The sequence below is a fragment of the Danio rerio genome, chromosome 21, assembly GCF_052040795.2.
Source record: "Danio rerio strain M-AB ecotype USA chromosome 21, GRCz13ab, whole genome shotgun sequence".
In the NCBI taxonomy this organism is placed as follows: Eukaryota; Metazoa; Chordata; class Actinopteri; order Cypriniformes; family Danionidae; genus Danio; species Danio rerio.
In genome coordinates, this window is record NC_141041.1 from 43,617,501 (window position 1) to 43,631,523 (window position 14,023).

The 14,023-nt window shown below is 34.4% G+C and overlaps 1 protein-coding gene and 1 long non-coding RNA gene across 2 annotated transcripts in view; one reads left to right on the forward strand and one right to left on the reverse strand.

The window, feature by feature from the left end:
* LOC147838945 (uncharacterized) overlaps positions 1–14,023 on the reverse strand; it is a 1,276,407-nt gene that overhangs the window by 722,847 nt on the left and 539,537 nt on the right. The window lies entirely within an intron of this gene.
* hnf1bb (HNF1 homeobox Bb) overlaps positions 1–14,023 on the forward strand; it is a 29,317-nt gene that overhangs the window by 6,966 nt on the left and 8,328 nt on the right. The window contains 3 exon segments of the mRNA NM_194372.3: positions 52–263; positions 5,342–5,475; positions 7,226–7,361. Of these exon segments, the coding sequence (NP_919353.1) occupies positions 52–263; positions 5,342–5,475; positions 7,226–7,361 (482 nt within the window).

Here is a 14,023-nt window from a genome sequence, read left to right on the forward strand (position 1 = left end):
AAAATGTGTTTTTTAACTCCTTCAATTCATTCTGTTGTTTGTTGTGTTCAGGGCAGAGTGTGTGCAGAGAGGAGTGTCGCCCTCTAAAGCTCATGGGCTTGGATCTAACCTGGTCACGGAGGTTCGTGTGTACAACTGGTTTGCCAACCGGCGTAAAGAAGAAGCTTTCAGACAGAAGCTGGCAATGGACACGTACACACCTCACATGAACCCTCTGCTGTCCCACACAGCATCACTCAGCCACCATCACAGCTCTGAATCAAGTAAGACTTTCAGATATGTAATAAAGGCAGAATCACAGACTCTGTTTACATCTTGCGCTGTCGCCTCACAAGAAGAAGGTTGCTTGTTCGAGTCCCGGCTGGCTCAGTTGGCATTTGTGTGGAGTTTGCATGTTCTCCCAGTGTTTGCGTGGGTTTCCTTTGGGTGCTCCAGTTTCAAACACAGCCCAAAGACATGTTGTATATGTGAATTGAATAAACTAAATTTGCCGTAGTGTACAGTATGTGTGTGAATGAGTGTGTATGGATGTTTACCAGTAATGGGTTGCAGCTGGAAGGGCATCCGCTGCGTAGACATATGCTGGATAAATTGGTGATTCATTTCGTTGTGGCAACCCCTGACGAATAAAGGGACTAAGCCGAAGGAAAATGAATGAAGGAATGAATGAATAGGGTGCCATAGCCTTATATTAAAGTTTTAATTTTTATTTTATTTTATGGTCAAAGACAAGATGCCTCATTAAAATCAAATGAGCAAACAAGGTTTTAAATAAGCATATATATATTTTTCATGCAAAAACCATGAACGAAACACAAAGCATGTCATGTGAAACCATGTAAAAATAATGTTTTTCCCTCCACGACATTTTCAAGTGCTTTTGAGGTTTTTTTTATGAAATAATCCTCATTGTAAGAGCACTGATCTATGGACTATAGGTTATTTGCTGGTAGGTGGTGGTGAATAATGTCCCATTGTCACCCATTGTAAAGCGTTTAGGTAAAAATTAAGAAAACATCGTTATATATAAATATATAAAACAATTAATGATCATCTAAATTTTACTATATTTTTAATGATTAAAAACATTTTGGTGGCAAATGGGTAAAACCTAGTGGTTTGAAGAATGGCAGCAAAGTATACGATTTCATTGATAAGTCTTTTAACAAGTGATCAAATTTTTTTTAATAAAATAAATAATTTTTAATTTTTTAAATAAGCCTGAAAATATTTTGGTGCAACCATTGTTACACTCAATGACATTAAATATAGGATAGTCATTATTTTTGCCCAGCTAAAAATCTTTTGTTTAGGACGCATTCTAATATACAGAAACAAACAAAAATGATTTTTTTTTTACTATTATTCATTCATTCATTCATTCATTCATTTATTCATTTTCTTTTCGGCTTAGCCTTTTTAATTTGGGATCACCACAGCGGAATGAACCGCCAACTTTTCCAGCATATGTTTTATGCAGCGGATGCCCTTCCAGCTGCAACCCATCTCTGGGAAACATCCATTCACACTCATACACTACGGACAATTTAGCCTACCCAATTCACCTGTACCACATGTCTTTGGACTGTGGGGGAAACCGGAACACCCGGAGGAAACCCACGCTAAAGCGGGGAGAACATGCAAACTTGCAAACAAGGCAAGGCTCGAACCAGCAACCTTCTTGCTGTGAGGTGAAAGCACTACCTACTGCACCACTGCGTCACTTTTTTACTATTAATCTAATTTAAATAATAGCTTAAACCTACCAAGACAAAAGTAACCGTTTTCTTTTTTTTTTCTTTTTTTGTTGATTTTATTCATATTACAAAACCCACAAAACAACATTACAGAATATTAACTTTTATGTTATTTATTATTATTATTTATTTCAGAATGTACATTTGTTAAACAAAACTGGCATTTAAAATAAATTGTAAAATAGAATAAAAAACAAAACTATGAAAAAACACTACAAATAAAAAAAAAAACATTATTACATGGAATTTTAAATTATAGCCATCTTTCCAACGACATCTAATTTTTATCTATCCATTTATAAAGCGACCAAAAGGAGGCCACGCTTTTTAAAAAGTCTCTGCTTTACCCCTGATTACGTATGTTAATTTTTCAAAAGCAGGATTATCAGACATTTCCTTTATCCATTGTGCAAGAACAGGTATTTTTCCATACCAAAGTTATGACATGTTTAGCTTGTATAAATCTGAAATCTATAGAAAAAGAAATCATTTTCAAATATTTTTTATAAGATTTAATTATCAGATTTTTGGGACACTTAAAAAACAAAAGTAAAAGAGAAAATAACAGTACATATAGAAAAAATGTAAATATATAACATTACAAAATAGATAAAAAAAACACACTTTAACACACTTATTGTGCAACAAGTATATCATGTGCATAAACAAAATATAATGTGCCTTTATTTTACAAATTAAGCATATAAACAGGTCAGCACCGAAAGTTGAGGTTGGCAGCATAGTGTTTTAAGTAAAATAAAAAATTACAATAAAATAAAAAATAAATATTAAAAACCAAAAAAAAACATCAAGTTAAATTAAATTTAAAATAAAAATTTAAGAGAGAGAGAAAAAGGAAAATATGTTAAACGAAATGAGCAGGGGAATGTCATGTTCTTTAAACTTGTGATTTTACATCAAGAAAGAGTTGTCTGCTTGTGCTATATCAGCACCATCTTCAATTATTTATTTTCTTTATAAGATATTTATTTTGTCTGTATCTGATATTGTTTATTTCAGCTTTGTTTCAATTGACAAAGATGTAATAGTTTTGGTCTAGTCAATGATAATAACTCTGGTTTACAGCCATATTCAACTGTTATGAGTGTGAATACCAGGTGTAAACAAGGTCGCAGATTTACTAGAAGTGTTTGAGTGTGTATTTCATTGTAATTCCTCCATCCTATTGGTGTTTGAACAAAACACACCTCCACACCCACAGACGCATGTCAGATAAAAGCACATAAAATGGCTTCCTACAATCTTTAGGGTCAAACCAGGGTCAAGTCAAGGTTCATGCTTTGTGTCTGGAAAGGTATGCGCATTTTCTCCATCAGAAGGTTAACAGCGTTTCACTGGGAAAGTGTATTTAAAACAGAAGGATCAAGCAGAGGTGGCTTAAAATGATCCTATGATAAAATCATAATGCTTTAGCTTAACTTCTGTCAATGACAAAAGCAGCCTGCTGTGTTAAAAAGCTGTAAACTGTCAGGCTGTGAAACGGGCCGAATTCCTTTGAATGTTTGCCGATGGATTAATATTACGTCAAGAGCGTGAGTCAGAGAGCCGTGTGTTTGCTCAAGCTGTGTGTTCAGCTACAGTCACTGACCTCCAACTGCTCAAAAGCAGATCTTTGATTGTATTTGTTTGTTGGAGAAAGAAAAGGCACAACATTTTAGTGTAATCGGATTTGAGGTATGTTTATGAGAATGCATTTAAAGAACAGACGCCATTGTAAAGGTTGCTTCGGTGTTTGGACTGCAGGTTCTTATCATTTTAGTTGCGTTTATGGCTGTGAAACAAGGTCAAATGAAGATAGACGGAATCAGGTCAGTGTGTGCGGCTAGCCGTTTTTTAAATGTTCAGTGTGACCAGACAACAAACTTCACATTGTGTTAGTTTAGTGGAGACCAATATTGAAGGAACACCCCACCTTTTTTTTTTTTTTTAAATAGGCTTATTTTACAACTCCTAGAGTTAAATGGTAGAGATTTACCATTTTTAAATCCATTCAGCCAATCTCCGGGTCTGGCGGGAGCACTTTTACAAAGATTATAGAAAACACAAGACGTGTCACTCGTATAGTTTTGAATGGGGAAAAGTGTAACAGTCAATATGGCGAATGAAGCTCTGCCTTCTAGTACAGGAGCCAATCTGTGATCTCTATAGATTGACAATTTTCTGGGAGAGAGGCTAGGACCAGCCATGAGGTTCTGCAAATTTTGTGTGGTTGAAACGTTTAGAAACAAAACTAAAGACTCAGTTGTTGTTTAATTTTAGTTGTGATTCCTAATATGAAATGTAATCGCAAACTTGCCATGCAGTTTCGGAGAATTTGATATTCCCCATTCAAACAGAATGCCCTTGCATACTGCTTGAGAGGCATTTCAAAAATGGCTGCTGAGTGAAATGACTTGTTTTAAAGGGACATGGGCTGCGTCCGAAACCGCCTACTACTCAGTAGGTACTGCATTTGAATTTAAACGTACTACTCGGCTGTTAGAAAAGTACGTTCTATACATGATAAATGTGAAAAGTATGAATGAAATTCGGACGTACTACATCAGCCATTTTGTCATGGACCAACCTGCGTCAATTGTGTCGCTTTACTCCCATTCATGAATTCACTCGTGGGGCATCATGGGATAGCGCAGCATGCATGGGATGCGCACTGTAGAATCTCACCGGAAGTAGTAAATCATCCGGGTACTTCTCGCATACCAATTTTCGAATTCTATGAATTCGGACATACTACTCGACTCGCATACTGATTTTAGCATACTATATAGCATGGAAATATGTGGTTTCGGAAGCAGCCTTTGAATTTTAGCTTAGCTTAGCACAGATCATTGAATCGAATTTGATCATTAGACCCACAATGAGAATGTAGTTCCTAAATTTTCATTTTCTACCAGTCTTTACAATGTAACTACAGAACAGTCAAGCTTAAATGATTAAATTATCAAATCTAGATGCTAATGGTCTAATTCGATTCAATTATCTATGCTAAGCTAATCTAAAAATGCCCCCTTCCAGACCATTAGCTTTTTCCTAAAAATGTGGAGAGTTCCTTTAGATTTTAGGATTCTTTGATTTTTTTTTTTAAATAATAGCGTTCATGAAAAGTGATTTTCATACATTATAAATGTACTTTTTCATTTTACTTTCACTCTTGAACAAATAATGCGTTCTGGATTAATAAAAGTACTTTTTTTAATGGCATTTTTGAATGGTACTATCACAGTTTTCACAAGAAGATAAAGTAGCTCAACAGTTTTCAACACTAATGATTATAAGAAAAGTGTCTCGAACAGCAGATCATCATATTACAATGATTTCTGAAGTATTATGTGAGACTAAAGACTGGATTTACAATGCTGTGATTAATTTGCATGAATAAAATACATTGTAAACTACATTCAATAAGAAAACAGTTATATTTCACAATCTTACAGCTTTTGATGTATAGATAATAAATGCTTTCTGCTTAATGAGCAGAATAGACGTCTTTAATTGCATCTAAAAATCATACTGATGCTTGTAGGGTAGAAAAAGTAATTTATTCCTTATGTTTTTCCACGCAGAGCTCAGGTACAGTCAACAAGCAGCCAGTGAGGTCACTTCCTCCACCACCATCAGTCATCCGTCAGTATTGCAGCAGGTTTCTCCGGGAGGTCTGGACCACTGCCATGGCTTGTTATCGACGGATGCCAAAATGGTAAATCAAAAACTTCTTATATATACAATGGCCAGCATAAATGAGTACATCCCTCACTGATCTCTCTTTTAAATTAATAGTTTCCATAGGATGCTATACAATAAGATATTTGTTTATATACTAGTCTATTAGTAGGGCCAGATGGAATCTGCAGACATTTTTTGCTATTTCTGCGCAGAATTGTTTGAAAGATCTGCGGATTCATGTAGAATTATTTTGGGAGTATCATAACTAAAACCTTACCATATGAAATAAAAAGGAATACCTTTTAAACCTGTATTTAAAGTTTACAATGCAAATCCAATTAGACCCAACTTTTTTAGTAAACAAAGCAAGTCTCTCATATAATAAATCCACTAAAAGGCAGAAAATGTTACTTTACAAACTGTATTGTAAATAAATCATCTAAATAAATAGACTCAGTGAAAGGCTAGAAATCTGCGGAAATCTGCAGAATTCTGCACGCAAAACTGGAATAATTTAACCAAAGGATAAGATCACGTTGCAATAATACACCCCAGTGAATGTAGTTTAATGTAGTATATTTTTAACAAAAAGGAAAAATAAAACAGTAAAGAGAGAGAGAATAAAAAATATCACATTTAGTTAAAATTTTGTACTTTGTCATTTTTTTGCAACACCTCATGTAAACTTAAATGTATTTTCTTTCTTTTTCTAAATATGTTAGATGACCAAACTCTTATATTAATAGATATAACTGTTCAATAAAATGTAAAAATGTTTTGTTTAAAATTTATAATCACAGAGAAACGGATCAAAATATCCAAAAACTACCTACCAAACTACGTAACTAACTAGCTACCGACTCCGCAACCAAATTATGACTACTAAGACAGGTAGGATCTTTTTTTTAACCAGTCAGTTTTGGAAAACACTTGATAACTGCTTGATAACAATGGCAGGTTTGGCATGCTGTCCCAGAAGAGAACCCTGAGCTTGGAGATAATTGAGCCCAGGGCTCCAGTCTGGTCAATGAGCATGTAAGGGGGTATAAGATCAGGTAGTTCTCGAAAGCTCCCGCTGGTAAAGGAGAAAAGCTTGGGTGGATTCTTTAAAAAACAAAGATAAGGTTAAGTGGGCTACTTACAGTGAGTTTGAAATAATCCGATTAGCTTACTAATGATTACAGTTGAGAAACCAGCCACGATCAATCATATCAGATGCTCCTCTCGAAATTAGTTTGTGAAACGTCACGTATATGTATTTGCCAGCACCATATTAAATTAGAGAGACAGCTGGTGAAAATGTGTTCAAATACCTAAATACAACAAGCCAAAGTCATGAGGATATAATGTATAAGTGCTTTTCCAAAACTCAGAGTTGAAAACTGTTTCGATTAACATGATGTTTACGCTTTGGCAAGCACAGGTCGACTAACTCCTCTTCTGACCCGAAATAGCATGTAGTCGCAAAGATCAATGTACGTTTTACAGACATGATTGATAAAGTCGCCTTTATTTGAAAACCGACTCAACTGGGTCAAAGAGAGCATTGATCTAGCAAGTGCAGGCAGTGTGTTAAACACCATAACCCTTCCTTTATTCACTTTTATGGCTGGTGTGAATTGCCCTCCGCCAATAAACATTTGTTATGTTATGTTAGTGCGCTCTCACACTGCGAAAATGACATATTTCACTAGAGGAAAGGAACCATGCCCTTACTTGAAAAAGGTTTGCGTGCCTTTTATGTTTTATATTTACATTGTGTGTGCTTGTGTGTGTGTGTGTAGATCTCAGTCTCTGGTGGAGTTCTGCCTCCTGTGAGCACTCTGACCAACATTCACAGTCTGTCTCAGTCGTCTCATCATCATCATCATCATCATCACCAGCAAGCACAGAGTCTCATTATGAGTCTCGCTGCTCAAAGTGAGTGTGTCACCATTTCATTTCCTCCATCTTCATGTCATCAGGGAAACTTACTTCACCATTCAGACTTTATTTTGCATTAGTACTGGATATCTGTCTCTCTTTTTAGTTATAAACTCTTTCGTTGAGGTTTAAATAAGAGACAAGTCGGAATTTGTAAGATTTAAACTCAGATTTTGAAATAAAATCAAAATGGAAAGAAAGTAAAATCTTGCATTTGTAAAATAATAAATATTGAGGCAATACTGAAATATAAACTGATTTAAACTCAGAAGTGATGTAAACTGAGAATTATAATTTATAAATTCAGAATTGTGATGTATAACAACCCAATAAAAACACCAATAAAATGTTATAATAAGCTTAGAACAGCAACCTGTAAATTCAGAGTAGCACTGTATAAACTCAAAACTGCAATGTATAAAATCAAAACTGCATAATGAAAATTGAGAATTACAATGTAATTAGATAGAAATGTGTAAAAAGCAATTAGTTACAGTTTTTCTTGTTTGCTTTGACCTGGTAAAGAAACTAGGTTCCACTTTCCGTTTTCATTATCACTATCCCAGCAGAGCAGAAGACAAGTCTTGCAAATGTGTAAACCCTTTCTCATTGGGATGACACATTTTCCCCACCATTTTTCAAAACAGTTAACACGGATGTCATTCAAGCAGTCCAAACTCCATTCAGACTTTATTTTGCATTAGAACTGGATATCTGTCTCTCTCTTTTTAGTTATAAACTCTTTCGTAGAGGTTAAAATAAGAGACAAGTCAGAATTTGTAAGATTTAAAAAAAAAAAAGATTTTGAAATAAAATCAAAATGGAAAGAATGTAAAATCTCGCATTTGTAAAATCATAAATATTGAGGCAATACTGAAATATAAACTGATTTAAACTCAGAAGTGATGTAAACTGAGAATTATAATTTATAAATTCAGAATTGTGATGTATAACAACCCAGTAAAAACACCAATAAAATGTTATAATAAGCTTAGAACAGCAACCTGTAAATAAGTAGCACTATATAAACTCAAAACTGCAATGTATAAAATCAAAACTGCATAATGAAAACTGAGAATTACAATGTAATTAGATAGAAATGTGTAAAAAGCAATTAGTTACAGTTTTTCTTGTTTGCTTTGACCTGGTAAAGAAACTAGGTTTCACTTCATTTTCATTATCACTATCCCAGCAGAGCAAAAGACAAGTCTTGCAAATGTGTAAACCCTTTCTCATTGGGTTGACACATTTTCCCCACCATTTTTCAAAACAGTTAACACGGATGTCATTCAAGCAGTCCAAACTCCATTGTTTTAGCTATGGTAACCAAACAGAAACCATCTATTCCTAACCATTAGACACTATCAAGATCAGTATGAATTCACCGAAGCACCGGTTTGACACTCCTTCACACAAATCTTCGATTAGCAGTCTGCAAACATTAAAAACGGTGGAAGGTCTGTGTTGTTGTGTGCCAGCATGGATGGAGGAGGTCAATAGTGGCTATTTCCTATACCCCCAATAGATTTGACTGTAATTTGTTTTACATGTGTTTTCTGTAATATTTACAGTATTTTATTACTTTTGTCTGTTTTTTTTAATTATTATTTATATTACAGTTTTTCTTGTTTGCTTTGACCTGGTTAAAGAAACTAGGTTCCACTTCATTTTCATTATCACTATCCCAGCAGAGCAGAAGACAGGTCTTGCAAATGTGTAAACCCTTTCTCATTGGGATGACACATTTTCCCCACCATTTTTCCAAACAGTTAACACAGATGTCATTCAAGCAGTCCAAACTCCATTGTTTTAGTTTTGGTAACCAAACAGAAACCATCTATTCCTAACTATTAAAAACTACCAACATCAGTATGAAATCACTGAAGCACCGGTTTGACACTCCTTCACACAAATCTTCAATTAGCAATCAGTCTGCAAACCTTATAAAAACGATGGAAGGGCTGTGTTGTTCTGTGCCAGCATTGATGGAGGAGGTCAATATGGCTATGTCCTATACTGTAGTATATTAGTTTACATGTGTTTTCTCTAATATTTACAGTATTTTATTACTTTTGTCTGTTTTTTTTTATATACAGTATTTCAGTTTTCAGCCACAGTTTGAAAAATGTCATGAATTCAATATATATATTCAATCAAAGCACATCTTATTCTTGATCCAATTCTTTGCAAAAAGGCGAATTTGACAGCCCAAATAGAGACAACAAATGGCATTGGCTATAAGCTACAATGGCAAGCAATGGTGGTGCATTTTGAGTTCTGTATTTTGTATTTTGTTGTCCATTGTGTAATGATTAATTGAAAGAGCTCATATACTTGTTTGCAAGTTGTGTAGTTTGAAGGTGAAACTAGCTTTTGTTGCATATGTTAAATGTTTTGACACACTGTTAGACCTTACCAGGGTTTTTTACAGTAGAACACTGGCAACACTGTTGCCAGCCACTCACTGTAAAAGTTTGGTTACAGTAAGTAACTGGCAACAGTGTTGCCAGTTAATTACTGTAACTGAACCATTACAGTGAGTGGCTGGCAACAGTGTTGCCAGTTATTTACTGTAACTGAACCATTACAGTGAGTGGCTGGCAACAGTGTTGCCAGTTATTTACTGTAACTGAACCGATACAGGGAGTAGCTGGCAACAGTGTTGCCAGTTAATTACTGTAATAGAGCAGCAGTGGTAACTAACTGGAAACTGTGTACAGTTAATTACTGTATTGTAGTGTTACAAATCACAGCATTATACTGCATACACATTAATAGCATGTCATATATAGTTATTGTAGTGTTACTAAAATTAATCAGTATTCTTAGCTGTTATTTAAAAAGAGAAGGCATAACATTTTTTCAGACAAATTTATTTTATTGTTTTGGCACCAAACAAATAAATAACAGAAAAAGTATAACAAAATTAAGAAATCAGCAGATATAAATATTGTCTTGCATATTACAGGTCTGCACAGTAAGGCTGCAGTCACACTAACATTTGAGCAAGCAAAATTCTGTCATACTGCACTGCGAAGTGGAATTAAACAAAGCGAGTAGTGGAATAAAACAAAATAATTAGAGATTGAAAAAGCAAGCCAGAGAGGTCATGTTCTGATCTTTGATTGGTATCAAGCAATCACATGATGTGATTTCGCATGTCATCGTTCTCCAAACTTGAACTTTCCAATGCTGCGAATTATGAAATTTGTCGCATGAGCTATCATTCCAGGTCTGCAGTACTCACATGCGTATGAATGGAAGTCTATAGGAAGAAAAGTGCAGTGTGACCGGGACTTTAAGCTGTAACTCTAATTAAACACACCTGATCAAACTAATTAAGGCTTGTTAGAAATCTACAGGTAATGTTGAAGCAGGGTGGGTACTAAACTCTGCTGCCCTGCAGTTCTCCAGGAACTTGGAGTTTGACCCCCATGGTATACAGCAGTGGTGCTCAATCCTGTTCCTGGATATCTACCTTCCTGCAGATTTCAGTTGCTACCCATATCAAACACACCTGCCTGTAATTATCAAGTGGTGTTCAGGTCCTAATTAATTGGTTTAGGTGTGTTTGAAATGAATAGCAACTAAAATCTGCAGGAAGGTAGTTCAGCAAATGAACAGCAAAAAACCCAACATAATTATTTTAAAGTTTAAAGTTTTAAATAATTAAAAACTGTGTTAAATCTCAATAAAAATTTTAGTAAGTAATTATAAAAAATAAAGTTGGCAACACCGAAAAACCAAAGGATCCAATCTTTTATTGTTATAATTATCTCATGACAACAAACTTTATTATTGTTTCTAATATAAATTCATAGGTGGAAACACTGCTCTGAAAAATACTTAGCAACAAACTCACAACCTGGGACCTGACAGTGGAGCTTTTGTGAGTGGATGGCTATGTGTATCATGTTTTTGTGATTCCCTGTGATGATGTGCACATGTTCCCTTACTGAGATGATGGAATTTAATTTTGGCTTAGTTGCCAGAAAGATACATACAACTGTTAGCATCTGTACATTATGGCAGTATGCAATATCCAATAAATACTTAAACAAAAGTAATGTAAGAAGTTATATGAGGAGAGGCTAACTAGCTAACAATGTAGCTTTCAAGTACACAGTTCAAGATAACAACAATATAACTTAAAACACAGCCTTATTTTAGAAACCCTCAAAAACATTTGAACACATTTTACTTACTCATTATAGATTCTTATTTAAAGCCTAAAACATCAGACTCTACATCTGAATTGATGGACAGAGAATAGAGCACACTCAGCAGTAAACAAATCAAACACCTGGCTCCCTTAAAGGGCCAGCATTTTCTGAAAACTATTTCTAACACCTTTGTGTTTAGAATAAGACAGACAGTCTGTGGGAGTGTATGGTGATGCCTAAATCATTATTTTCTGCCTTTAAAATGCATGTCTATATAAATAGCAACATAAACCATCAGAGAATTTATTGGAATTAATTCTTTGCACTACACAATTTCATACAAAGTCTACTCCTTTAACAGTAAAATAATGTGTTAATAAATAATAAATGTTTTCTTTTATTACAGCAAAACACTGGCTATTTTGCAGTTATTTACTGCACAATCTACAGAGTAACAGTGCAGTTATACTAATTAAACACACCTGATCAAACTAAATCTAAAGGTAGTGTGTTGAAGAAGGGCTGGAACTAAATTCTGCTGGGCTGCGGCCCTCCAGGAGTTTGACATCCTTGGTACACAGCATATTTTCAAAGGAATTGCCTACATTTATCACAATCATGCACATATCATTGAATAAAAACAATAATATACAAACAATATACAAACGTCATCCAAAGCAAAAAAATAAAAAATAAATAAATATTCTGATCCTCATGTTGTTCCAAACCTGTAGTAATAATAATAATAAAAAACAAATAACCTGATTAATACATTTACTTAGGAAAGTCTTTATACTATACTGTTAATGCCATTTTTACCTACTTCATTTGAAGTTTTCCAAACAAATTCATTGAGTCTCTGCGAAAATGTTTGTACGTGCTGTTTAACATATTTTTTAAATAACACATTTTTACTAGTTAATTAGCAAAATGCTAATATTCAGCTTAAAGTGCAATTTAAAAGCTTAACTATTGGCTAAACTAGGCAAATTAAATTAATTATAGAATAGTAAACAAAGTTATAAAAATGATTGTGATAATTTGGTTGCTCTGTGTGAATATTTTTGCCTTTAAATGCATCTCGTCGATATCTTTACCTTTTAATTAGCTCTGTGACATTGACATTGGTTGACTCCTGATACTCAATGTTAAAAACATAAAAGGAACCAAAGAAAACACAGAGATGGCTGCAGAGAAATTTAGCTTATCATCAATGCATTGTCTCACTTTCTCCTCAATACTGACCATACACATACCAAAACTGAACAGTATATATATATATATATATATATATATATATATATATATATATATATATATATATATATATATATATATATAGCAACATAAAGCAGTACATGGGGTAATAATGGTTGAGCAGTAATTTACCATTTATTATCACAGTAACTATCTGTAATGGGTACATAAAGTAAATTACTGTAATTTATTCTTTGCACTACAAAATTTCATACAAATCCTGCTCCTTTTACAGTAAAATACTGTTTCCTTTTAATACAGCAAAACACTGGCTATTTTACAGTTATTTACTGCATAATCTACAGTAAGGGTTAACAGTGCACAATAAGTGCCTTTTGCAAGCAAAATGTGTCATTTTGACCATGAGTGCCGCTGTTTAGGCCTGTGTGTTAACTGTTTTGAAAATGTGGAGTTTCAGTTGACAACTGCATCCAAGCAATCGAGAAAAACTGTAATTACACATTTCTTATTCTGGATCAAATTCTTTGCAAAAAAGCAAATTTGACAGCCCAAATAGAAAGACGACAAATGCCATTGGCAATAGGCTACAATGACAAGCAATGGTGCACTGATTAACACTGAGTTCTGTATTTTTTATTCTGTTGTCCGTTGTGTAATGATTAATTGAACGAGCTCATATCCTATGGAATGTGCTTTTTTCGAGCAAAATGTTTCATTTTGACCATGAGTGCCGCTGTTTAGGCCTGTGTGTTTACTGTTTTGAAAATGTGGAGTTTCAGTTGACGGCTGCATCAAAGCAAATAAGAAAAACTCTAATTTACTTTAAAAAAGTGAGTTAACCCATTGCTTAAAAGCAACAACTTGACTTTATTTTTAAAAAGTGAGTAAATAATTGTAACCTGGAACTGTTGAGTTGATTAAACTTCATTTTTATAATCATCCAAATGATGATTTGATAATAAACAATAAAAATTAAAGGTAACAGGTTTACTCACTTATTTTAAGTAAAGTCTACTGATTGATGCTAATGGGGCGCAGGCATGTGCACACATAGGGCTCAACCTGTGCAGTGCACATGCCCTTTTTAGTCTTGGATAGAAAGTGCCCTTCCAAAATGATCAAAAGTGCCCCTGCGACACACTCTCCCTCTCGCTCTTCAGTATGCGTGCGCGACAACAACGCTCTTCAGTACGTGCGAGCGCAGCGACAACAACAGCAACAACAACGCCGGAACACTGTCAAAAGTACATTGTTGTTTTTTGAGGTGCTATCATAAAC